At 44.8% G+C, this 27,401-nt stretch overlaps 1 protein-coding gene across 1 annotated transcript in view; it reads right to left on the bottom strand.

The window, feature by feature from the left end:
* Nucleotides 1-27,401, bottom strand: part of LOC138666898 (aldehyde dehydrogenase, mitochondrial-like) — a 129,831-nt gene that overhangs the window by 37,798 nt on the left and 64,632 nt on the right. Inside the window, exon 9 of the mRNA XM_069755080.1 lies at nucleotides 27,303-27,401. This exon is cut by the window's right edge and continues 86 nt beyond it. Coding sequence (XP_069611181.1) covers nucleotides 27,303-27,401 — 99 coding nt within the window. The remainder of the gene's footprint in view (nucleotides 1-27,302) is intronic.

The raw sequence follows: 27,401 nt of genomic DNA, 5'->3' as shown, positions 1-27,401 counted from the left end.
TCCGCCACTCTGACCTCTGAGTCATGGTTGCATTTTTTTATATTTGTTTATTTTCCTTTTTTTTACTTTGCTATTTTAGGCAATTTACCTTAAAGAAAAAAAGTGGAATGGATAATGGATGGCTGGATACATGGATGGATGAGGGAGGGATGGACCCATTTTTGATAACTGAACTAGGGGAAGGCAGGCAGCTTGGGGCAGTAGCCCTTAGCTTTCCCTTTGCTGATTATTAAAGATAAGGGGGACTCGCAACAATTTTTCTTTTATTTCTTACAAATATAAATAAATGAAAAAAAAATGTATGGATCCCCCTAATTAAATACCCAGCTGAGGGAAAGCCAATGGCTGGGAACTGATGTTAGTATTTTGCGAATGGGCCAATAGCCATAAAAGGTTCCCAGGCTATTAATATTAGCTCACAGCTGTTTGCATAGCCTTTACTGGTTATTGTAGAGGAGGCCCCCCACCGAAAAAAGGATGTGGGGTCCCTCCTATATTCAATAACCAGCAAAGGCTGAACAGTTAGTTGATATTAATAGCCTAGGAAAGGTACATGGATATTGGCCCCATCCCAGCTCTCAGCCGCCCCAGATATGATGCATCCATAAGATGTGCCAATACTGGTGCTTAGCCTCGCTCTTCCCACTTGCCCTGGTGCAGTGGCAAGTGGGGTTGATGTCAGCTTTGTAATGTCAGTTGACATCAAGCCACATATTAGTAACGAAGAGGAGTCTTTAAAACACCCCCATTACTAATTCCATAATCAAACTGTAATAAAGACACAGCAAGAAAACAGTCATTTATTTGAAATAAACTCAACATCCTCTTATCAATTTTCAAAAATTACAAAAAAAAAAAAAAGTTTTAATTACCAGTAACGGGATTTTTCGGATCCTATGACAGCACCACGAGCAAGGGGATCCACCCTTCAGTTGGATTACAGAGTGCGAGAGAACCTCGCATGGTTAACTGCAAAAAAATACATTAAACCGAACACCAAATAATTACTCAACCATAATTTTATTCAAGTGAAAGAAGTGCTCACTCACCCGTGAAGGGAGGGAACACCACAACAATGCGGTTATGGGCTCTGAAAAGTCCTGTTACCGGTAAGTAACTAAGACTTTATTTGATCTCTGTGAAAGCACCACGAGAGAATTACAGAGAGGTAAGAGTTTAGGGAGGGACTATAGCCTGAAGCACCATTCTTCTAAATGTGAGGTTGGAAGAGGCACCCATATCAAGCCTATGTTTATAAAAAGTGGAAGGAGAAGACCATGTAGCTGCCTTACACATCTGATTGATCAAAACCTCCGATCTTTTCGCCTAGGAGGCTGCCACAGCCCGTGTGGAGTGAGGCCTCAGACCTTCTTGCGCCGCCTTACCTCTTGATGTATAAGCTAATGCAATGGCCTCCCTGATCCACTTATCTAATGTGCATTTTGAAACCTTAAGTTCCTTCTTCGCATCCTGAAAAGGACACAAAAATAAGTATCCCTTTTCCAAGGATTTGTAACCAATATATATTCCAATTGGCATCTCTTGACGTCTAGTGAATGGAGCTCTCCTCCTAATTTTTAGGGTTAGCACAGAAGGAGGGAAGAACTATCTCTTATCCTCCAAGAACTGAGTGTATGGTGGTGGTCTGGAACGGGCCTGAATTTTCTAACCCTTCAGGCAGATATTAATGCCACAAAAAGGGCTGTTTTCAGGTTAAGTACTTTTTTGGAGCTCAAACGGTGATTTTGTCATAGCTGTCAAGACTAAGTTTAGATTCCATTGTATTATCTCTTTAAGGGTGGGCCTAGACCTTTCTGATGCCCTAATAGACCTAGCTAGCCAATAATTCCCCGCCAAATCATAGTTATACAGGGCCCCCAAAGCTGATACCTGGATCTTAAGGGTGCTAGTAGATCTCAAGACCCTTTTGTAGGAACTCCAGAACCTGACCTACTGGGGACTTCCTCCCCAAAAACTGAATTTGAGGTAGACAGAAATTTCCTACAGGTTCTAGCATAAATCCTGGTCGTGGCCACTTTCCTGCTTTTTAGTTGCATTGCTACCAGATTGGGAGAAAACCCTTTCCCATCAACAGTGCCCTCTCAAACTCCACGCCATCAGATGTAGGCTGGATACTTGTGAATGGCATACTGAACCTTGAGAGAGGAGATCTGGGAGTTCCGGCAGTACCCATTGATCGGTGATTGACATGGTTCTCAGCCACGAAAATCACGGTCTTCTGAGCCAAAAGGGTGCTATTAGAATGATCCTTGTCTTGTCCTCTCTGATCTTCTTTATTACCAATTGTATCATGGCTATTGGAGGGAAGGCATAAGTGTTGTGAATTCTGTGGCAGAGCTCCCTCCTGTGGTCACAAGTGGTACTGCGGCTTCTGAGTTTCCTTCTTCAGGTGATGTGGTGAAGTCGTTAGGTGCTGCTCTATTTAACTCCACCTAGTGCTTTGCTCCTGGCCTCCAGTCAATGTTCTAGTATTGGTCTTGCTTCCTCCTGGATCGTTCCTGTGGCCTGTCTTCCTGCATAAGCTAAGTTTTGCTTGTGTTATTTTTGTTTGCTATTTTTTCTGTCCAGCTTGCTTAATTGGTTTTTCTTGCTTGCTGGAAGCTCTGGGACGCAGAGGGAGCACTTCCGTACCGTTAGTCGGTGCGGAGAGTCTTTTTGCCCCTCTGCGTGGTTGTTTGTAGGGTTTTGTGTTGACCGCAAAGCAATCTTTTCTATCCTCGGTCTGTTCAGTAAGTCGGGCCTCACTTTGCTAAATCTATTTCATCTCTGCGTTTGTATTTTCATCTCAACTCACAGTCATTATATGTGGGGGGCTGCCTTTTCCTTTGGGGTATTTCTCTGAGGCAAGGTAGGCTTATTTTTCCTTCTTAGGCCTAGCTAGTTTCTCAGGCTGTGCCGAGTTGCATAGGGAGCGTTAGGCGCAATCCACGGCTGCCTCTAGTGTGGTTGGATAGGATTAGGAATTGCGGTCAGCAGAGTTCCCACGTCTCAGAGCTCGTCCTATGTCTTTTGGTTATTGTCAGGTCACTTTGTGTGCTCTGAACTTCAAGGTCCATTGCGGTTCTGAATTACCTATTCATAACAGTACTGGAGGCCAAAAGTACTAATGCTTCTCAATAGAGGGAAAAAAGAAGTTCTGAGACCATTTTTTTTTCTTTGCACTGTGTTTTGCCTTTCTTTCCCCTAGACATTTGGGTGGTTCAGGACACAGGTGTAGTGATGGACATTAAAGGTCTGTCTTCTTGTGTGGATAATCTCACTGCAAGAGTACAAAAAATTCAAGACATTATGGTTCAGAAATCTATGTTAGAACCTAGAATTCCTATTCCTGATTTGTTTTCTGGAGATAGAACTAAGTTTCTGAATTTCAAAAATAATTGCAAACTGTTTCTGGCTTTGAAACCTCGCTCCTCTGGTGACCCAGTTCAACAAGTTAGGATTATTATTTCTTTATTACGTGGCGACCCTCAAGACTGGGCATTTTCCCTTGCGCCAGGAGATCCTGCATTATGTAATATTGATGCGTTTTTCCTGGCGCTCGGATTGCTGTACGATGAACCTAATTCGGTGGATCAGGCAGAGAAAAATTTGCTGGCTCTGTGTCAGGGTCAGGATGAGATAGAGATTTATTGTCAGAAGTTTAGAAAGTGGTCCGTGCTCACTCAATGGAATGAAGGTGCGCTGGCAGCTATTTTCAGAAAGGGTCTCTCTGAAGCCCTTAAGGATGTCATGGTGGGATTTCCTATGCCTGCTGGTCTGAATGAGTCTATGTCTTTGGCCATTCAGATCGGTCGACGCTTGCGTGAGCGTAAATCTGTGCACCATTTGGCGGTATTATCAGAGCATAAACCTGAGCCTATGCAGTGCGATAGGACTTTGACCAGAGTTGAACTGCAAGAACACAGACGTCAGAATGGGCTGTGTTTCTACTGTGGTGATTCCACTCATGCTATCTCCGATTGTCCTAAGCGCACTAAGCGGTTCGCTAGGTCTGCCACCATTGGTACGGTACAGTCAAAATTTCTTTTGTCCCTTACTTTGATCTGCTCTTTGTCATCTTATTCTGTCATGGCATTTGTGGATTCAGGCGCAGCCCTGAATTTGATGGACTTGGAGTATGCTAGGCGTTGTGGGTTTTTCTTGGAGCCCTTGCAGTGTCCTATTCCATTGAGAGGAATTGATGCTACGCCTTTGGCCAAGAATAAGCCTCAGTACTTATTCTTGGGTTTATGAGAAATCGCTCCTGTCAAACCAATCTAATCAGTTTTTATGAAGAGGTAAGCTATAGACTGGACCACGGTGAGTCATTGGACGTGGTATATCTCGATTTTTCCAAAGCGTTTGATACCGTGCCGCACAAGAGGTTGGTACACAAAATGAGAATGCTTGGTCTGGGGGAAAATGTGTGTAAATGGGTTAGTAACTGGCTTAGTGATAGAAAGCAGAGGGTGGTTATAAATGGTATAGTCTCTAACTGGGTCGCTGTGACCAGTGGGGTACCGCAGGGGTCAGTATTGGGACCTGTTCTCTTCAACATATTCATTAATGATCTGGTAGAAGGTTTACACAGTAAAATATCGATATTTGCAGATGATACAAAACTATGTAAAGCAGTTAATACAAGAGAAGATAGTATTCTGCTACAGATGGATCTGGATAAGTTGGAAACTTGGGCTGAAAGGTGGCAGATGAGGTTTAACAATGATAAATGTAAGGTTATACATATGGGAAGAGGGAATCAATATCACCATTACACACTGAACGGGAAACCACTGGGCAAATCTGACAGGGAGAAGGACTTGGGGATCCTAGTTAATGATAAACTTACCTGGAGCAGCCAGTGCCAGGCAGCAGCTGCCAAGGCAAACAGGATCATGGGGTGCATTAAAAGAGGTCTGGATACACATGATGAGAGCATTATACTGCCTCTGTACAAATCCCTAGTTAGACCGCACATGGAGTACTGTGTCCAGTTTTGGCCACCGGTGCTCAGGAAGGATATAATGGAACTAGAGAGAGTACAAAGGAGGGCAACAAAATTAATAAAGGGGATGGGAGAACTACAATACCCAGATAGATTAGCGAAATTAGGATTATTTAGTCTAGAAAAAAGACGACTGAGGGGCGATCTAATAACCATGTATAAGTATATAAGGGGACAATACAAATATCTCGCTGAGGATCTGTTCATACCAAGGAAGGTGACGGGCACAAGGGGGCATTCTTTGCGTCTGGAGGAGAGAAGGTTTTTCCACCAACATAGAAGAGGATTCTTTACTGTTAGGGCAGTGAGAATCTGGAATTGCTTGCCTGAGGAGGTGGTGATGGCGAACTCAGTCGAGGGGTTCAAGAGAGGCCTGGATGTCTTCCTGGAGCAGAACAATATTGTATCATACAATTATTAGGTTCTGTAGAAGGACGTAGATCTGGGTATTTATTATGATGGAATATAGGCTGAACTGGATGGACAAATGTCTTTTTTCGGCCTTACTAACTATGTTACTATGTTACTGGACCCAGCTGACCATGTGCATGGCTCCTGCACATCAGGAGGATATTCGCTTTCTGGTGTTGCATAATCTGCATGATGTGGTCGTGTTGGGGGTGCCATGGCTACAAGTCCATAACCCAGTATTAGATTGGAAATCAATGTCTGTGTCCAGCTGGGGTTGTCAGGGGGTACATGGTGATGTCCCATTTCTGTCTATTTCGTCATCCACCCCTTCTGAGGTCCCAGAGTTCTTGTCTGATTACCGGGATGTATTTGATGAGCCCAAGTCCAATGCCCTACCTCCGCATAGGGATTGTGATTGTGCTATCGATTTGATTCCTGGTAGTAAGTTTCCTAAAGGTCGACTGTTTAATTTATCTGTGCCTGAGCACGCCGCTATGCGGAGTTACGTGAAGGAGTCCTTGGAGAAGGGTCATATTCGCCCGTCATCGTCGCCATTGGGAGCGGGGTTCTTTTTTGTGGCCAAGAAGGATGGTTCGCTGAGACCTTGTATAGATTACCGCCTTCTAAATAAAATCACGGTCAAATTTCAGTACCCCTTGCCGCTATTATCTGATTTGTTTGCTCGGATCAAAGGGGCTAGTTGGTTCACAAAGATAGATCTTCGTGGTGTGTATAATCTTGTGCGTATTAAGGGGGGCGATGAATGGAAAACAGCATTTAATACGCCCGAGGGCCATTTTGAGTACCTAGTTATGCCATTCGGACTTGCCAATGCTCCATCGGTGTTTCAGTCCTTTATGCATGACATCTTCCGAGAGTACCTGGATAAATTCCTGATTGTATACTTGGATGATATTTTGGTCTTCTCGGATGATTGGGAGTCTCATGTGAAGCAGGTCAGAATGGTGTTCCAGGTCCTGCGTGCTAATTCTTTGTTTGTGAAGGGATCAAAGTGTCTCTTTGGTGTTCAGAAGGTTTCATTTTTGGGGTTCATTTTTTCCCCTTCTACTATCGAGATGGACCCTGTTAAGGTCCAGGCCATCTATGATTGGACTCAGCCGACATCTCTGAAGAGTCTGCAAAAGTTCCTGGGCTTTGCTAATTTTTATCGTCATTTCATCTGTAATTTTTCTAGTATTGCTAAACCATTGACCGATTTGACCAAGAAGGGTGCTGATGTGGTCAATTGGTCTTCTGCTGCTGTGGAAGCTTTTCAAGAGTTAAAGCGTCATTTTTCTTCTGCCCCTGTGTTGTGTCAACCAGATGTTTCGCTTCCGTTCCAGGTCGAGGTTGATGCTTCTGAAATTGGAGCGGGGGCTGTTTTGTCGCAAAGAGGTTCTGATTGCTCGGTGATGAAACCATGTGCCTTCTTTTCCAAGAAGTTTTCGCCTGCTGAGCGAAATTATGATGTTGGCAATCGAGAGTTGCTGGCCATGAAGTGGGCATTCGAGGAGTGGCGTCATTGGCTTGAAGGAGCTAAGCATCGCGTGGTGGTCTTGACTAATCACAAGAACTTGACTTATCTCGAGTCTGCCAAACGGTTGAATCCTAGACAGGCTCGTTGGTCGCTGTTTTTCTCCCGTTTTGACTTTGTGGTTTTGTACCTTCCGGGCTCTAAAAATGTGAAGGCGGATGCCCTGTCTAGGAGTTTTGTGCCTGACTCTGGGTTTGTCTGAGCCGGCGGGTATTCTCAAAGAGGGAGTAATTTTGTCTGCCATCTCCCCTGATTTGCGGCGGGTGCTGCAAAAATTTCAGGCTAATAAACCTGATCGTTGCCCAGCGGAGAAACTGTTTGTCCCTGATAGGTGGACGAATAAAGTTATCTCTGAGGTTCATTGTTCGGTGTTGGCTGGTCATCCTGGAATCTTTGGTACCAGAGAGTTAGTGGCTAGATCCTTTTGGTGGCCATCTCTGTCGCGGGATGTGCGTTCTTTTGTGCAGTCCTGTGGGATTTGTGCTCGGGCTAAGCCCTGCTGTTCTCGTGCCAGTGGGTTGATTTTGCCCTTGCCGGTCCCGAAGAGGCCCTGGACGCATATCTCTATGGATTTTATTTCGGATCTCCCCGTTTCTCAAAAAATATCGGTCATTTGGGTGGTTTGTGATCGCTTCTCTAAGATGGTCCATTTGGTACCCTTGTCTAAATTACCTTCCTCCTCTGATTTAGTGCCATTGTTCTTCCAGCATGTGGTTCGTTTACATGGCATTCCAGAGAATATCGTTTCTGACAGAGGTTCCCAGTTTGTTTCGAGGTTTTGGCGAGCCTTTTGTGCTAGGATGGGCATTGATGTCTTTTTCCTCGGCTTTCCATCCTCAGACAAATGGCCAGACCGAACGAACCAATCAGACCTTGGAAACATATCTGAGGTGCTTTGTTTCTGCTGATCAGGATGATTGGGTGTCCTTCTTGCCTTTGGCTGAGTTCGCCCTTAATAATCGGGCCAGCTCGGCTACCTTGGTTTCGCCGTTTTTCTGCAATTCTGGGTTCCATCCTCGTTTCTCTTCAGGGCAGGTGGAGTCTTCGGACTGTCCTGGTGTGGATACTGTGGTGGACAGGTTACAGCAGATTTGGACTCATGTAGTGGACAATTTGACCTTGTCCCAGGAGAAGGCTCAACGTTTCGCTAATGGCAGACGCTGTGTGGGTCCCTGACTTCGTGTTGGGGATTTGGTTTGGTTGTCATCTCGTTATATTCCTATGAAGGTTTCCTCTCCTAAGTTTAAGCCTTGTTTCATTGGTCCGTATAGGATTTCTGAGGTTCTTAATCCTGTGTCTTTTCGTTTGACCCTTCCAGATTCTTTTTCCATCCAGAACGTATTCCATAAGTATTTGTTGCGGAGATACGTGGCACCTATGGTTCCATCTGTTGATCCTCCTGCCCAGGTTTTGGTGGAGGGGGAGTTGGAGTATATTGTAGAGAAGATTTTGGATTCTCGTGTTTCGAGACGGAAACTCCAGTATCTGGTTAAGTGGAAGGGTTATGGTCAGGAAGATAATTCCTGGGTCTTTGCCTCTGATGTTCATGCTGCCGATCTTGTTCGTGCCTTTCATATGGCTCATCCTGGTCGGCCTGGGGGCTCTGGTGAGGGTTCGGTGACCCCTCCTCAAGGAAGGGGTATTGTTGTGAATTCTGTGGCAGAGCTCCCTCCTGTGGTCACAAGTGGTACTGCGGCTTCTGAGTTTCCTTCTTCAGGTGATGTGGTGAAGTCGTTAGGTGCTGCTCTATTTAACTCCACCTAGTGCTTTGCTCCTGGCCTCCAGTCAATGTTCTGGTATTGGTCTTGCTTCCTCCTGGATCGTTCCTGTGGCCTGTCTTCCTGCATAAGCTAAGTTTTGCTTGTGTTATTTTTGTTTGCTATTTTTTCTGTCCAGCTTGCTTAATTGGTTTTTCTTGCTTGCTGGAAGCTCTGGGACGCAGAGGGCGCACTTCCATACCGTTAGTCGGTGCGGAGGGTCTTTTTGCCCCTCTGCGTGGTTGTTTGTAGGGTTTTGTGTTGACCGCAAAGCAATCTTTTCTATCCTCGGTCTGTTCAGTAAGTTGGGCCTCACTTTGCTAAATCTATTTCATCTCTGCGTTTGTATTTTCATCTCAACTCACAGTCATATGTGGGGGGCTGTCTTTTCCTTTGGGGTATTTCTCTGAGGCAAGGTAGGCTTATTTTTCCTTCTTAGGCCGGCGTCACACTTGCGAGTTTTACGGACGTAAGAGCGCAGAAACTACGTCCGTAAAACTCGCAAAAAATACGGCACAATTATTCTCTATGCCCCTGCTCCTATCTGCCGTATTTTACTGATCAGTATTATACGGCTTTCTACGGCCGTAGAAAATCGCAGCATGCTGCGTTTGTCACAGTATTACGCAAATAAAACGCCAATGAAAGTCTATGGAAGCCCCAAAAATACGGATTACACACGGACCAGCAGTGTGACTTGCGAGAAATACGCAGCGCTGTTATAGAGAAAAGCCGGTAATTCAGTGCAGTGTACAGTAAAATCACACTGACAGCTTACAGTAGAATAGGTAGAATAAATATGTACACATAGAATAGGTATATGTATATATATGTCAGTCAGACACATATGTATATATATTCTTACTTCATACAGCCGCGATATAGCAAAAAGCCGGTAATTCAATTACCGGCTTTTGCTTTCTCCTTCCTAAACCCGACATGATATGAGACATGGTTTACATACAGTAAACCATCTCATATCACCATTTTTTTTTTGCATAATCCACACTACTGTTAGTAGTGTGTATCTGCAAAATTTGGCCGTTCTAGCTCTTAAAATAAAGGGTTAAATGGCGGAAAAAAATTGGCGTGGGCTCCCGCGCAATTTTCTCCGCCAGAGTAGTAAAGCCAGTGACTGAGGGCATATATTAATAGCCTGGAGAGGGTCCATGGTTATTGGCCCCCCCCCTGGCTAAAAACATCTGCCCCCGGCCACCCCAGAAAAGGCACATCTGGAAGATGCGCCTATTCTGGCACTTGGCCACTCTCTTCCCATTCCCGTGTAGCGGTGGGATATGGGGTAATGAAGGGTTAATGTCACCTTGCTATTGTAAGGTGACATTAAGCCTAATTAATAATGGAGAGGCGTCAATTATGACACCTATCCATTATTAATCCAATTGAATGAAAGGGTTAAAAAAAACACACACATTAAAAATTATTTTAATGAAATAAAAACAAAGATTGTTGTAATATTTTATTTAACGCCCAATCCAATCACAGAAGACCCTCGTTCTGTAAAAGAAAAAACATAATAAACCAACAATATACTTACCTTCCGCAGATCTGTAAAGTCCAACGATGTAAATCCTTCTGAAGGGGTTAAAACATTTTGCAGCAAGGAGTTCCGCTAATGCAGGCTGCTCCTTGCTGCAAAACCCCGGGGAATGAAGCTAAATATAGGTCAATGATCTATATTTAGCTTCATTTGCGGTGAGGCGCCCTCTGCTGGCTGTTCATAGATCGTGGGAACTTACCTAGAAAGCTCCCTGATATACCCTGTTTCCCCGATAGTAAGACACCCCCGAAAGTAAGACGTAGTGGGGGTTTTAGCGGGGTCGGCTAATGTAAGACGTACCCCGAAAGTAAGACGTAGTAAATACCGTAGTGCTGAGTAGTGTCGGGGTCGGCCGAAACTCGATGGTTCCCAGGGACTGAAAGAGAGGAAACTCTCCTTCAGGCCCTGCGATCCATATTTAAGTGTAAAATAAAGAATTAAAATAAAAAATATCGCTATACTTACCCTCTGACGCGCCCTGGTACTAACCGGGAACCTTCCTTCCTTCGAATCAGCGCTCCCAGGACCTAGCGGTGACGTCGCGGCTTCTGATTGGTCGCGCAAGCGGTCACATGGGGGGTCGCGCGACCAATCACAAGCCGCGACGTCACCGCAAGGTCCTGGAAGCGCTGATTCGAAGGAAGGAAGGTTCCCGGTTAGTACCAGGGCGCGTCAGAGGGTAAGTATAGCGATATTTTTTATTTTAATTCTTTATTTTACACTTAAATATGGATCGCAGGGCCTGAAGGAGAGTTTCCTCTCTTTCAGATCCTGGGAACCATCCAGGGATACCTTCCGATACTTGTGTCCCATTGACTTGTATTGGTATCGGTATCGGTGATATCCGATATTTTTCGGGTATCGGCCGATACTATCCGATACCGATACTTTCAAGTATCGGACGGTATCGCTCAACACTAGTACGGTAGTAAACTGCACGTTGGAAAAAAAACGCAGCGTTTTTTTTCTCCAATGTAAGACATACCCCAAAAGTAAGACATAGTGGGACTTTTGAGTGGTAAAAGAATGTAAGACACTGTCTTACTTTCGGGGAAACACGGTATATATATATATATATATATACACACACACACACACACATACAGTTAGGGCAAGAAATATTTGGACAGTGACACAATTTTCGCGAGTTGGGCTCTGCATGCCACCACATTGGATTTGAAATGAAACCTCTACAACAGAATTCAAGTGCAGATTGTAACGTTTAATTTGAAGGGTTGAACAAAAATATCTGATAGAAAATGTAGGCATTGTACACATTTCTTTACAAACACTCCACATTTTAGGAGGTCAAAAGTAATTGGACAAATAAACATAACCCAAACAAAATATTTTTATTTTCAATATTTTGTTGCAAATCCTTTGGAGGCAATCACTGCCTTAAGTCTGGAACCCATGGACATCACCAAACGCTGGGTTTCCTCCTTCTAAATGCTTTGCCAGGCCTTTACAGCCGCAGCCTTCAGGTCTTGCTTGTTTGTGGGTCTTTCCGTCTTAAGTCTGGATTTGAGCAAGTGAAATGCATGCTCAATTGGGTTTAGATCTGGAGATTGACTTGGCCATTGCAGAATGTGCCACTTTTTGGCACTCATGAACTCCTGGGTAGCTTTGGCTGTATGCTTGGGGTCATTGTCCATCTGTACTATGAAGCGGCGTCCAATCAACTTTGCAGCATTTGGCTGAATCTGGGCTGAAAGTATATCCCGGTACACTTCAGAATTCATCCGGCTACTCTTGTCTGCTCTTATGTCATCAATAAACACAAGTGACCCAGTGCCATTGAAAGCCATGCATGCCCATGCCATCACGTTGCCTCCACCATGTTTTACAGAGGATGTGGTGTGCCTTGGATCATGTGCCGTTCCCTTTCTTCTCCAAACTTTTTTTCTTCCCATCATTCTGGTACAGGTTGATCTTTGTCTCATCTGTCCATAGAATACTTTTCCAGAACTAAGCTGGCTTCTTGAGGTGTTTTTCTGCAAATTTAACTCTGGCCTGTCTATTTTTGGTATTGATGAATGGTTTGCATCTAGATGTGAACCCTTTGTATTTACTGTCATGGAGTCTTCTCTTTACTGTTGACTTAGAGACAGATACACCTACTTCACTGAGAGTGTTCTGGACTTCAGTTGATGTTGTGAACGGGTTCTTCTTCACCAAATTAAGTATGCGGCGATCATCCACCACTGTTGTCATCCGTGGACGCCCAGGCCTTTTTGAGTTCCCAAGCTCACCAGTCAATTCCTTTTTTCTCAGAATGTACCCAACTGTTGATTTTGCTACTCCAAGCATGTCTGCTATCTCTCTGATGGATTTTTTCTTTTTTTTCAGCCTCAGGATGTTCTGCTTCACCTCAATTGAGAGTTCCTTTGACCGCATGTTGTCTGCTCACAGCAACAGCTTCCAAATGCCAAACCACACACCTGGAATCCACCCCTGACCTTTTAACTACTTAATTGATTACAGGTTAACGATGGAGACGCCTTCAGAGTTAATTGCAGCCCTTAGAGTCCATTGTCCAATTACTTTTGGTCCCTTGAAAAAGAGGACGCTATGCATTACAGAGCTATGATTCCTAAACCCTTTCTCTGATTTGGATGTGGAAACTATCATATTGCAGCTGGGAGTGTGCACTTTCAGCCCATATTATATATATAATTGTATTTCTGAACATGTTTTTGTAAACAGCTAAAATAACAAAGCTTGTGTCACTGTCCAAATATTTCTGGCCCTAACTGTATGTATGTATGTATGTATGTATGTATGTATGTATGTATGTATGTATGTATGTATGTATGTATGTATGTATATATATATATATATATATATATATATATATATATATATATATATATATATATATCTAATATATAATTGCCTAGAATACTACTTCCTGCAATTTATGCCAACTTCCGTGGCTTTGTCCGGAGCTAATGTCCGGAGCTAATGTCCGGAGATAAGTGACGTCAACAGTGTCCAGTGTCTGATTGGTTGCCGCCTGCTGCGAGCGACCAATCAGAAACGTGCCGTACTGTGACACACTCCGCCCGCCATTTTGGTGTGATTTTTGAATTTTTACCTCACAGCAAGTTTCTACTGCGTGGAGGCGGGCCCAGTGACGTTGCTCTTCAAGCTCCTGCCGAATTTCGTCAAAAAAATGATAATACCATTTACCAAAACTATATATATTTAGTTGTGAAGTGGTTCAGTGACATTTTCACACCAATTTTGAACTTTTGTTTGGTGTTTTCTCCATATACTGCCTATTATTCACTGACTGTTATACTGAGAGACTGCCGTTTATTAACCTCTTCTTTGCCACATTGGGTATATTGCTCTATTATTTGCCACATAAGGACATTGTCCATTATTGCCCAGCAATTTCTCTGCAATATAAACTGCCTATTTATTAATATCTGCATTCCTGCAAAGAACTATTGCCTATTATTAACTGGCTATTTTCCTACTACCTGACACTGCCTCTTATTAACCTGTTGTTTGCCACCACCACGCTTAAAGCTGTTTAGCTTAGCCAACATGAGCTCTAATAGTAAGGATACTAATGACACAGAGCCAAAGCTGCTGATGGCGCACGTAAGATTAGGTCTGATAGAAAGTATACTAATAATGCAGAGCAAAAAGACGCCGATGCCGCACGTAAGCGCAAACAGCGTGCTAACAAGAGTACAGAGGATAGATGCAAGCGCATGGACACTGTTAAGTATACTAATGACAGAGTCCAAAGCTGCTGATGGCGCACGTAAGATCAGGTCTGATATAAAGTATGGTAATGATGCAGAGCGAAAAGCCGCCGATGCCGCACGTAAGCGCAAACAGCGTGCTAACAAGAGTACAGAGGAGAGATACAAAAGAACCGTTGTTGTGGCATTTGCCACAACACGCAAAGTTGTCGTCTGATGTCTTTCATCCCTCCCCTCATAAGCATGTTCATGGATCCTGTGTAACTGTACCTTAAATAACAAGAATTGTCAAGAGCTGGTGAGTGCAGCCATTTTTTGTTCTTTCTTACTATTATTTATTAATTGTATTATTCTTACATTTGAATAAATAAAGTATATATGGATTCTAGACTCCCGATTCTTTAGAATCGGGCTGCCATCTAGTATATATATATATATATATATATATATATATATATACACACACACACACACACACACACAGTATATATGTTTTTATTTTTTTTTTAACACATGGATCCCTTGTATAGGCGTATGTCGGTTTGGCAAGCCTGCGATAAAAACACGCAGTACGGCTGCCATACGGATTACATACGGAGGATGCCATGCGCAAAAAACGGTGACACACCCTGCCTACAGAGGAGCTACGGACCACTATTTTCGGGACTTTTCAGCGTATTACGGCCGTAATATACGGACCGTATTTGCATATGCTGAGTGTGACGCCGGCCTTAGGCCTAGCTAGTTTCTCAGGCTGTGCCGAGTTGCATAGGGAGCGTTAGGCGCAATCCACGGCTGCCTCTAGTGTGGTTGGATAGGATTAGGAATTGCGGTCAGCAGAGTTCCCACGTCTCAGAGCTCGTCCTAGGTCTTTTGGTTATTGTCAGGTCACTGTGTGCTCTGAACTTCAAGGTCCATTGTGGTTCTGAATTACCTATTTCATAACACATAAGCCAGGTAGAAGTTCCCCTGGACAAGGAAGGCATCCACCACCAGTGGATTCTCTCTCAAGTTGAGAAAACAGAAACCATCTATCTTCCTGCTCCCCTTGGTGGCGAAGAGGTCAACATCTGGACCTCACCACAATTGTACAATCCAGTTGAAGATGGACTGATGCAGCACCCATTCTCCCTGACTTAGCTTGTTGCTGCTTAAAAAGTCTGTCATTTTATTTTCCTCTTATCTGAAGAGCGGTTATGACAGGAACTGGTTTTCTGCTATGTGGAATGTACGATCCGCCACTTGCATTAAAGGCTTAGATAGGGATCCCCCTTGGTGATTGATGTAGGCCACTGTCACCTGATTGTTGAAGAGGAACCGGACATGATGACCCTGTATGTAAATAAGGAGCCTTTTTAGTGCTAACTCGACTGTCATCAGTTCTTTTAGGTTAGATGAACTGTCCAACTCTTTCCCTCTCCATATTCCTTGGACCATGACCTCGCCAAGATGAGACCCACCTAAACCCTGAGGCTAGTGTCTGTGGTGACTACCCGAGATATGTGATTTACCTAGGGAACCCCCCTGGATAGATTAGTAAAAACCCAGACGCCAACCCAGGGATTATAATCGAAGATGGGGTATAAAGATACATTATTCCCTCAAGGTACCCGCTAAGTGAAAAGTCATTAAACATGACGTCCCACTGCAGGACGTCTAGTATGAATTTGAGCCCACCGGACCGTCGGGATGAAGGAAGTCAATGAGCCAAGAAAGGACATCGCCCTTCCAAGGGGCATACAAGGATTATTTAAGGCCCTCAGTACCTGGTGTTGGATACTTTTTAACTTAATAGTCAGTAGCCGACACTCCTGTATTTCAGAATCCAGCACGAGCCCCAAGAACGCCTGAACTTTTAGAGGTTGCAAACCTGACTTTAAGATTTAATAGCCACACCAATCGCTCAAGAGTGGATATTGCCCCTTCCACCTGTGTAGTGCAATGATGGGTTGAATTCCCTATGACTAAAAACATCAAGGTAGGGGACAATTAAGACATTCTTTTTATGGAGATGTGCCATGACCTCTGCGATTACTTTGGTAAAAACACGTGGGGCAATGGCTATACCAAATGGGAGGGCTCTAAACTGAAAGTGTCTCACCGCACTCTCCATGTACACTGCCACCCTGAGGAACTGTTGATGATCTGCATGTACTGTATAGGCACATGTTAGTATGCATCTTTGAGATCTAATATTGCCAGAAAACAATTTTTAAAGAGTAGTTTTATTGCTGATCTTACGGACTATTTTAAAGTGGGGCACTTTTAGGAATTTGTTTAAACCCTTTAAATTTATAATGGTCGTAAAGGAACCGTCTGGTTTCCCAATCAGAAAGAGGGGGGAATAGAAACCCCCTGCCCTTTTTCGACAAGGGAACCTCCACCAGGACCACCTTGTGCAGGACTTCCACCTCCAGGACCTGTTGTTCCACAGAGGAGGATCGAGTGGGAGTTATGAATGAGTCCTGTGGAACTGACAGAAAACTCCAGCTTCAGTCCTGATCCTATTATGCTATGGATCCAGTCCCTGCTCAATATCTTTGTCCAGGCAGGGTAGTAGGCCATCAGTCTCATCCCACCTGGGCCAGCAGTCATTGGGGTGGTTTTTGTGATACTGGGAAAAGTTTCCAAACATGAAATCCCTACCTTCCTTCTTCTGTCATTCTATTTGATCCTGTCCCTGCAGGGCTTTCCACATATCCATGTGGACGTATCTCCTCCTGCTGAAGGGATGTCTGTAGGAGGGAACCGACAGACTAGGGAACTTTTTTTTCGTTTCCCTGCTTTCTCCAAGAGCTCATCTAAGACTGGCCCGAACAGGTGGTCTCCTTCACAGGGGATGGCACATAGTTTAGATCTGGCCTGGATGTCTCCCGCCAGCACTTCAGCCATAACTCACTCTGTGCTGCATTCGCGAAGGCTGTGGCTTTTGCTGCCAATCTGACAGAATCCGCCGAGGCATCAGACAGGAAAGCTGCGACACCTTGTATTATTGGTAGTGAAGCCAGCATGTTCTCTCTAGAAGCCTTATTCTTTATTTGGGCTTCCAGTTGATCCAGCCAGACCAGCAATGATCTAGCAGTGCACGTAGCCACTGCGGGTCTTAGAGATACTGCTGACATCTCCCAGGTGCCTATAAGAAAAGCATCCACTTTCTTGTCCAGTGGGTATTTTAAATTCGCCATATCCTCAAAGGGCAATGAGGATTTCCTGGATGCTTTTGCTACTGCAGCATCTGATGATGATGATTGATGATGATTGATGAATAATGATGATGATGATGATGATTCCTCAAAAGGAGATCGCCTCTTAAAAGCTGGAGGGATGGAGCCATTCCTCTCCGGTCTCTTCCACTCTCACCATATAAGAGCGTGGATCCTGTCATTTAAGGGGAAAGATCTGCGTGTTCTCTGTTACAGGGTCCCCAAAATAACGCCCTGCACCGATCTCTCTGGCTTGGACTCTAATATGGTGTTTATAACCACTTTTACCAGCTTGTCTACTCTGTCAATAGGGAAGCAGAAGCGGCTTGAGCCGCTATATAGTCATTAGAAATGTCCGACTTCTTGGACCTAGCCTTACTTTTCTTTCCCTTTTGGACATCTTCCCAGGAGAAAGATCTCAGACTCCCTAACCTCCGCCCTGACCATCTCCCTTAAACTGTTAGCGAAATCAGGTGCTTCCTCTACCGTCTGCTGAATGCACGATTGTCAGTCTCTTCTTATAAGAGTCCAGCAAGAGACCTTCAAAGTGCACACTCCTTCTGTTTTGATTTTGATGTTCACTTCTTTCCCTGGAAGAAATTGGGAGAGTCAAGGAGAAAACTACTGTACATCACCGAATGAACTTTCACAAAGGTCACTTACCAGTGTGGAGAAATCGAATGATACCAGATTATGTTGAGACATATCTCAGCCAAAGGACCATCCCTGGAGGCTGATGAATCATCTCATCTGCGGGAGCTCTTCTGACTGGATCTCTTTGCAGGGTCATGTTTCTCACCGATGTGGCTACTTCCCACACTGCTACAGTGTCATCAACGGGTCACTTGCATGAGGCTTCCCACTGAGCTGCTGCACCTGTTCCTGCTGCAATGGTGACTCCATTCTTCCTACAGAGAGGATCATGAGCCAAGAAGTACCGGGTACAGTCCCAGCAACCTTTTTAAACTTTGGGCCACTCCCCCGCTCTGGCACCCCATTTCCGGCTCAGCAGGTTCCTCCATGTGGTCTGCAGACTCTCTGGTGCATTCCCCGGACCCCGCCAGCCATGCCTGCGGCTACCATGCCCACGTTTGGGCCTCTTCCCCTCCGGCGATGGCCGCTGGATAAGGGCCACTTGTGCCATGTCCCTGGGGACCCTCCAGACGCGCCCCATGAGACACCAAGTCCACGGGCGCTCCCCCATAATGTCACAAAGGCACGCTCAGATGCGTTGTCAAGGCGCATGGCCACAACACCGAGACACTCCAGCAGAGCTCCAGGAAATACTTACCTGCACAGTCTTCTGCACTGCAGACCACGACTGCACTGGTAGTCCTACCCAGATACCACTCACCTGCTCAACAAACTATAGTGCAATACCTCTGGATCCACTGTGGCGCTTCCGCAGCGGCCAAGGCAGGGGACCCCTGTTGCCTGAACCAACTGGCCAGGCCTGGGAATTACCATATTTTCCGGCGTATAAGACGACCTTCTAACCCCTGAAAATCTTCTTAAAAGTCGGGGGTCGTCTTATTCGCCGGGTGCATATGGTTGGGGGGGGGGGGGGTGTTATGGCTGGCAATCAGGCAACACAGCGTGTAGTAATCAGCGCACATACAGAGATCTGGCAATAACCAAAAACAATAGGACGAGCTCTGAGACGTGGAATCTCTGTAGACTGCAGTACCTGATCTATCCTCACACAACTATAAGCAGCAGTGGATTGCGCCTAACAACTACCTATGCAACTCGGCACTGCCTGAGGAGCTGACTAGCCTGAAGATAGAAATACAAGCCTGACTTACCTCAGAGAAATACCCCAAAGGAATAGGCAGCCCCCCACATATAATGACTGTTAGCAAGATGAAAAGACAAACGTAGGAATGAAATAGATTCAGCAAAGTGAGGCCCGATATTCTAGACAGAGCGAGGATAGCAAAGAGAACTATGCAGTCTACAAAAAACCCTAAAACGAAAACCACGCAAAGGGGCAAAAAGACCCACCGTGCCGAACTAACAGCACGGCGGTGCACCCCTCTGCTTCTCAGAGCTTCCAGCAAAAGACAATAGCAAGCTGGACAGAAAAAAACAGAAAACAAACTAGAAGCACTTATCTAGCAGAGCAGCAGGCCCAAGGGAAGATGCAGTAGCTCAGATCCAACACTGGAACATTGACAAGGAGCAAGGAAGACAGACTCAGGTGGAGCTAAATAGCAAGGCAGCCAACGAGCTCACCAAAACACCTGAGGGAGGAAGCCCAGAGACTGCAATACCACTTGTAACCACAGAAGTGAACTCAGCCACAGAATTCACAACAGTACCCCCCCCTTGAGGAGGGGTCACCGAACCCTCACCAGAACCCCCAGGCCGACCAGGATGAGCCACATGAAAGGCACGAACAAGATCTGGGGCATGGACATCAGAGGCAAAAACCCAGGAATTATCTTCCTGAGCATAACCCTTCCATTTGACCAGATACTGGAGTTTCCGTCTAGAGACACGACAATCCAAAATCTTCTCCACAATATACTCCAATTCCCCCTCCACCAAAACAGGGGCAGGAGGCTCCACAGATGGAACCATAGGTGCCACGTATCTCCTCAACAACGACCTATGGAATACATTATGTATGGAAAAGGAGTCTGGGAGGGTCAGACGAAAAGACACCGGATTGAGAATCTCAGAAATCCTATACGGACCAATAAAACGAGGTTTAAATTTAGGAGAGGAAACCTTCATAGGAATATAACGAGAAGATAACCAAACCAAATCCCCAACACGAAGTCGGGGTCCCACACGGCGTCTGCGATTAGCGAAAAGCTGAGCCTTCTCCTGGGACAAGGTCAAATTGTCCACTACCTGAGTCCAGATCTGCTGCAACCTGTCCACCACAGAATCCACACCAGGACAGTCCGAAGACTCAACCTGTCCTGAAGAGAAACGAGGATGGAACCCAGAATTGCAGAAAAATGGAGAGACCAAGGTAGCCGAGCTGGCCCGATTATTAAGGGCGAACTCAGCCAACGGCAAAAATGACACCCAATCATCCTGGTCAGCGGAAACAAAACATCTCAGATATGTTTCCAAGGTCTGATTGGTTCGTTCGGTCTGGCCATTAGTCTGAGGATGGAAGGCCGAGGAGAAAGATAGGTCAATGCCCATCCTACCACAAAAGGCTCGCCAGAACCTCGAGACAAACTGGGAACCTCTGTCAGAAACAATATTCTCAGGAATGCCATGTAAACGAACCACATGCTGGAAGAACAAAGGCACCAAATCAGAGGAGGAAGGCAATTTAACCAAGGGCACCAGATGGACCATTTTAGAAAAGCGATCACAGACCACCCAAATGACCGACATTTTTTGAGAAACGGGAAGGTCAGAAATGAAATCCATCGAAATATGTGTCCAAGGCCTCTTCGGGACCGGCAAGGGCAAAAGCAACCCACTGGCACGTGAACAGCAGGGCTTAGCCCTAGCACAAATTCCACAGGACTGCACAAAAGCACGCACATCCCGTGACAGAGATGGCCACCAGAAGGATCTAGCAACCAACTCCCTGGTACCAAAGATTCCTGGATGACCGGCCAGCACCGAACAATGAAGTTCAGAGATAACTTTACTAGTCCACCTATCAGGGACGAACAGTTTCTCGGCCGGACAACGATCAGGTTTATTAGCCTGAAATTTCTGCAACACTCTCCGCAAATCAGGGGAGATGGCAGACACAATGACTCCTTCCTTGAGGATACTCGCCGGCTCAGATAACCCCGGAGAGTCGGGCACAAAACTCCTAGACAGAGCATCCGCCTTCACATTTTTAGAGCCCGGAAGGTATGAAATCACAAAATCAAAACGAGCAAAAAATAACGACCAACGGGCCTGTCTAGGATTCAAGCGCTTGGCAGACTCGAGATAAGTCAAGTTCTTATGATCAGTCAATACCACCACGCGATGCTTAGCACCCTCAAGCCAATGACGCCACTCCTCGAATGCCCACTTCATGGCCAGCAACTCTCGGTTGCCCACATCATAATTACGCTCAGCAGCAGAAAATTTCCTGGAAAAGAAAGCACATGGTTTGAACACTGAGCAACCAGAACCTCTCTGTGACAAAACCGCCCCTGCACCAATCTCAGAAGCATCAACCTCGACCTGGAACGGAAGAGAAACATCAGGTTGACACAACACAGGGGCACAGCAAAAACGACGCTTCAACTCCTGAAAAGCTTCCACGGCAGCAGAAGACCAATTAACCAAATCAGCACCCTTCTTGGTCAAATCGGTCAATGGTCTGGCAATGCTAGAAAAATTACAGATGAAGCGACGATAAAAATTAGCAAAGCCCAGGAATTTCTGCAGACTTTTTAGAGATGTCGGCTGAGTCCAATCCTGGATGGCCTGAACCTTAACCGGATCCATCTCTATAGTAGAAGGGGAAAAGATGAACCCCAAAAATGAAACTTTCTGCACACCGAAGAGACACTTTGATCCCTTCACGAACAAGGAATTAGCACGCAGTACCTGGAAAACCATTCTGACTTGCTTCACATGAGACTCCCAATCATCTGAGAAGATCAAAATGTCATCCAAGTACACAATCAGGAATTTATCCAGATACTCACGGAAAATGTCATGCATAAAAGACTGAAAAACAGATGGAGCATTGGCAAGTCCGAACGGCATCACCAGATACTCAAAATGACCCTCGGGCGTATTAAATGCCGTTTTCCATTCATCTCCCTGCCTGATTCTCACCAGATTATACGCACCACGAAGATCAATCTTAGTAAACCAACTAGCCCCCTTAATCCGAGCAAACAAGTCAGAAATCAATGGCAAGGGATACTGAAACTTAACAGTGATCTTATTAAGAAGGCGGTAATCAATACACGGTCTTAGCGAACCATCCTTCTTGGCTACAAAAAAGAACCCTGCTCCCAATGGTGACGACGATGGGCGAATATGTCCCTTCTCCAGGGACTCCTTCACATAACTGCGCATAGCGGTGTGTTCAGGTACGGACAAATTAAATAAACGACCCTTAGGGAATTTACTACCAGGAATCAAATCGATAGCACAATCACAATTCCTATGCGGAGGTAGGGCATCAGACTTGGACTCTTCAAATACATCCTGAAAGTCCGACAAGAACTCTGGGATGTCAGAAGGAATGGATGACGAAATAGACAAAAATGGAACATCACCATGTACTCCCTGACAACCCCAGCTGGTTACCGACATAGAGTTCCAATCCAATACTGGATTATGGGTTTGTAGCCATGGCAACCCCAACACGACCACATCATGCAAATTATGCAGTACCAGAAAGCGAATAACTTCCTGATGTGCAGGAGCCATGCACATGGTCAGCTGGGCCCAGTACTGAGGCTTATTCTTGGCCAAAGGTGTAGCATCAATTCCTCTCAACGGAATAGGACACCGCAAAGGCTCCAAGAAAAATCCACAACGTTTAGCATAATCCAAATCCATCAGATTCAGGGCAGCGCCTGAATCCACAAACGCCATGACAGAATACGATGACAAAGAGCACATTAAGGTAATGGACAAAAGGAATTTGGACTGTACAGTACCAATAACGGCAGAGCTATCGAACCGCCTAGTGCGTTTAGGACAATTAGAAATAGCATGAGTAGAATCACCACAATAGAAACACAGTCTGTTCAGACGTCTGTGTTCTTGCCGTTCTACTTTAGTCATAGTCCTGTCGCACTGCATAGGCTCAGGTTTACTCTCAGGCAGTACCGCCAGATGGTGCACAGATTTACGCTCGCGCAAGCGACGACCGATCTGAATGGCCAAGGACATAGACTCATTCAAACCAGCAGGCATAGGAAATCCCACCATTACATCCTTAAGAGCTTCAGAGAGACCCTTTCTGAACAAAGCCGCTAGTGCAGATTCATTCCACAGAGTGAGTACTAACCATTTCCTAAATTTCTGACAATATACTTCTACATCATCCTGACCCTGGCATAAAGCCAGCAGATTTTTCTCAGCCTGATCCACTGAATTAGGCTCATCGTAAAGCAATCCGAGCGCCAGGAAAAATGCATCAACATTACTCAATGCAGAATCTCCTGGTGCAAGAGAAAACGCCCAGTCCTGTGGGTCGCCGCGCAAAAAAGAAATAATAATCAAAACCTGTTGAATAGGATTACCAGAAGAATGAGGTTTCAAGGCCAAAAATAGCTTACAATTATTTCTGAAGCTCAGGAACTTAGTTCTGTCACCAAAAAACAAATCAGGAATCGGAATTCTTGGTTCTAGCATCGATTTCTGATCAATAGTATCTTGAATCTTTTGTACATTTACAACGAGATTATCCATTGAGGAGCACAGAGCCTGAATATCCATGTCCACAGCTGTGTCCTGAAGCACTCTAATGTCTAGGGGAAAAAAAAGACTGAAGACAGAGCTAAGAAAAAAAAATGATGTCAGGATTTCTTTTTTCCCTCTATTGGGAATCATTGGTGGGGCTCCTTGTACTGTTATGGCTGGCAATCAGGCAACACAGCGTGCAGTAATCAGCGCACATACAGAGATCTGGCAATAACCAAAAACAATAGGACGAGCTCTGAGACGTGGAATCTCTGTAGACTGCAGTACCTGATCTATCCTCACACAACTATAAGCAGCAGTGGATTGCGCCTAACAACTACCTATGCAACTCGGCACTGCCTGAGGAGCTGACTAGCCTGAAGATAGAAATACAAGCCTGACTTACCTCAGAGAAATACCCCAAAGGAATAGGCAGCCCCCCACATATAATGACTGTTAGCAAGATGAAAAGACAAACGTAGGAATGAAATAGATTCAGCAAAGTGAGGCCCGATATTCTAGACAGAGCGAGGATAGCAAAGAGAACTATGCAGTCTACAAAAAACCCTAAAACGAAAACCACGCAAAGGGGCAAAAAGACCCACCGTGCCGAACTAACAGCACGGCGGTGCACCCCTCTGCTTCTCAGAGCTTCCAGCAAAAGACAATAGCAAGCTGGACAGAAAAAAACAGAAAACAAACTAGAAGCACTTATCTAGCAGAGCAGCAGGCCCAAGGGAAGATGCAGTAGCTCAGATCCAACACTGGAACATTGACAAGGAGCAAGGAAGACAGACTCAGGTGGAGCTAAATAGCAAGGCAGCCAACGAGCTCACCAAAACACCTGAGGGAGGAAGCCCAGAGACTGCAATACCACTTGTAACCACAGAAGTGAACTCAGCCACAGAATTCACAACAGGGGGGTCCCAATGACGAAGAGAGGGGGCGTCTTACAGGAAAGTATGAGTGGAGTTGCCCCCCATTACCTCATTGTGGCAGCGTGGGGTTTCTGTGCTGGTGAGCGGCGTATCTTTGTGCAGCGTCGGGGGCTCCGCCGGCATTTCCTCAAAGCCTGGAGGCACCGGCAGCTCCATTGCTGCGATGCGGTGGCCTCTGGGAAAATGGCCGCTGCACCTACTGCATCTCTGGAGCTCAGCCACAGTGATCTTGGGGTTCTTCTTTACCTCTCTCGCCAAAGCTATTCTCCCATGATTGCTCAGTTTGGCTGGACGGTCAGCTCTAGGAAGACTTCTGGTGGTCCCAAATTGCAGAAACTCTTTTGTAACCTTGGCCAGATCTGTACCTTGCCACAATTCTGTCTGAGCTCCTTGGCCAGTTCCTTTGACCTCATGATTCTCATTTGGCATTTGGTCTGCCATGCACTGTGAGCTGCGAGGTCTTATATAGACAGGTGTGTGCGCCTTTCCAAATCAAGTCCTATCAGTTTAATTAAACACAGCTGGACTCCAATGAATGAGTGGAACCATTTCAAGGAGGATCACAAGGAAATGGACAGCATGTGACTTAAATATGAGTGTTTGAGCAAAGGGTCTAAATACTTATGACCATGTGATATTTCAGTTTTTCTTTTTTAATACATTTGCAAAAATTTCTACATTTGTTTTTTTTTTTTTCAATGAAGCTGGGGTGCAGAGTGTACATTAACGAGAAAAAGATGATCTTTTTTTTTTTTACCAAATGGCTGCAATGAAACAAAAAGTGAAAAATTTAAAGGGGTCTGAATACTTTCCGTACCCACTGTATACATCAGTTAGCAGGCACAACACTTTATGAATGTTTCTTCTGCATTAGGCAGAGGCAGCAATTGTTCAGTTACACGTGGTGGTACATTACTCATATTGCACAAGTCCAGCCTACATTTATAGGATCTCCCATATTCCCCTAGGAGGAGTAAACAGTTTGAGATGTGTGTTGCTACGGCCCTTCATAGCTAGTCTCAACTCCCAGTTGATTAGAACCTCACTGGCAAAGGTACGTTTGTACGACTCTTCACTACTACTCTCAAAGTCCACTCAATGATGGCCATTTGCTACCCTGCTGTGCCACTACATCTTCGGCTCCATGTGGAACTTGTTCCCAGTATGGCGACACTCTACCTCCTTTTCTACTATCGATAATTGATTGCTGGAGACCTGCTTGCCTGGGGTATGGAATATTTCCCTCAGATCAGGCCTGCAGCTCACCGGATTGAAGTTCCATCCTTTTAATTAGGTCTCCTGGCCTGAGATGAGGTACCCATCCTCCTTTTAGGATCTTTGCTTTGTTACTTTGCCTGAAATCTGAAATCTTGCTGCTATTTATGCCTTGCTTTCCTTCAAAACATACAATCTGACATATTGTGATCTATATCTTGGCACACAACACAGTATCTATGTGGGTCTGGAAGTAGCTAGACCAAAAAGGTCTGTACTTCTCACTTACTTACCCCTATCTGAACTATCAACAAGAAACTGCATCAGTGTGTGCCCACTTAGCAGCAGACAGGATTGGAGGGGGTAACTATTGATAGTCGTAAAATAGGTAAAACTGAATTCAAAACATGGTGATGCATTATTTAACCATGAGATCTTAAAGAGGGTGGGGTAGAGGGTGGGCAGGGTCTCCACTACTTCACACCCACACCCCAGTTTTCTGTATACATCGTATATTGACAGTAAGCTGCTAATCAGTACTGGAGGTAGCAGTGGATCAGGATGCATGCCAGCTGTAGTCCTGTACTGTTAATCTGTTGATAAAGAACTTATTGAATTGAAACAAGAGCACACAGCCCAATAAGTGACACATCGCTGAAATCAGTGTTTCAGTCCCTACCTCATGCTGCCCTCCGATTAAAGTTCAAAAACCTGCTGACAGATTGGCTTTAATATTCTGCAACAGTAATATCAGAAGAATGCATGCTGCATTCTGCCACAGGTTTATTTCAGGTCATCAAAAAAGGACCCAATTATAAGATCAGGTTTTAATTTTTTGTAATGTATTTTTTCCATAACACAATATTTATTAAGAAAAATGAAATTAGAAATCTTGCATTTTCACAATGGATCTTTTTTAGACTTCTACTTCCTGTTTCAAGAAAACCTCATGTACATTAGCCAAAAAACAACAGGTTCTGCCCTAATTATTTTTATATTAAAGCATCTTAGGTGCGTGTGCAAAAGGTCTTTTGTGAGGAGGGCGAGTAGGTGATCTCATCTATTAGGTTTCCACCAATCACAACAGGGTACAGAAGTGTTGCCTATCATTGTAATCCAGCCTTTGATAAGTACTCTGCTGTAAAAGCTTTCTGAGAGGTGAAGAATTAGGAGTCTAAAATAGCTACATTGGCCAGTGAAAACTGCAAGATTGTGAGTTTTGATTTTAGTAATAGACAAAAGGAAAAAATGGTTTTAAAATAAAAACTTGTGAAAAAACTTGTGAACAATAGGTAATTTTCTGATGACACTCCCTTGAAGGTCAAACTCACATTACAAATATGGATTGGCTGGCCTGTTTTTAAAAGGAAAACGTGTGTAAACATGGCCTAAAGGTCCTAGGGTCTCGTAGCTGTGTGTGTGACCGGGTGGGGTGGATGAAGGAGATGGATATCTCCACTAAATATTTTAGTCACATTTTTTGGGAGTGCCTACATTGGATATCTGTGCAAATAAACTAAATTAATAAGTCTAATAATAATAATAATAATAATAATAATAATAATAATAATAATGTCTCTAATAGCACAATTTGCTTATTACTTTTGTTTACAGACTTACCTGGGGTCCTTGTTCAGTTTTAAAGTCAAATGGATTCCCGACAATTCTGTTCTTTGCGCGGTGGACACTTCTTTCCACAAATTCGTTGTAGATATCCTC

The sequence above is a fragment of the Ranitomeya imitator genome, chromosome 1 (genome assembly GCF_032444005.1).
Source record: "Ranitomeya imitator isolate aRanImi1 chromosome 1, aRanImi1.pri, whole genome shotgun sequence".
Taxonomy (NCBI): domain Eukaryota; kingdom Metazoa; phylum Chordata; class Amphibia; order Anura; family Dendrobatidae; genus Ranitomeya; species Ranitomeya imitator.
Note: the sequence above shows the minus strand (reverse complement) of the source record. Positions and strands in the feature narration are given on the sequence as shown.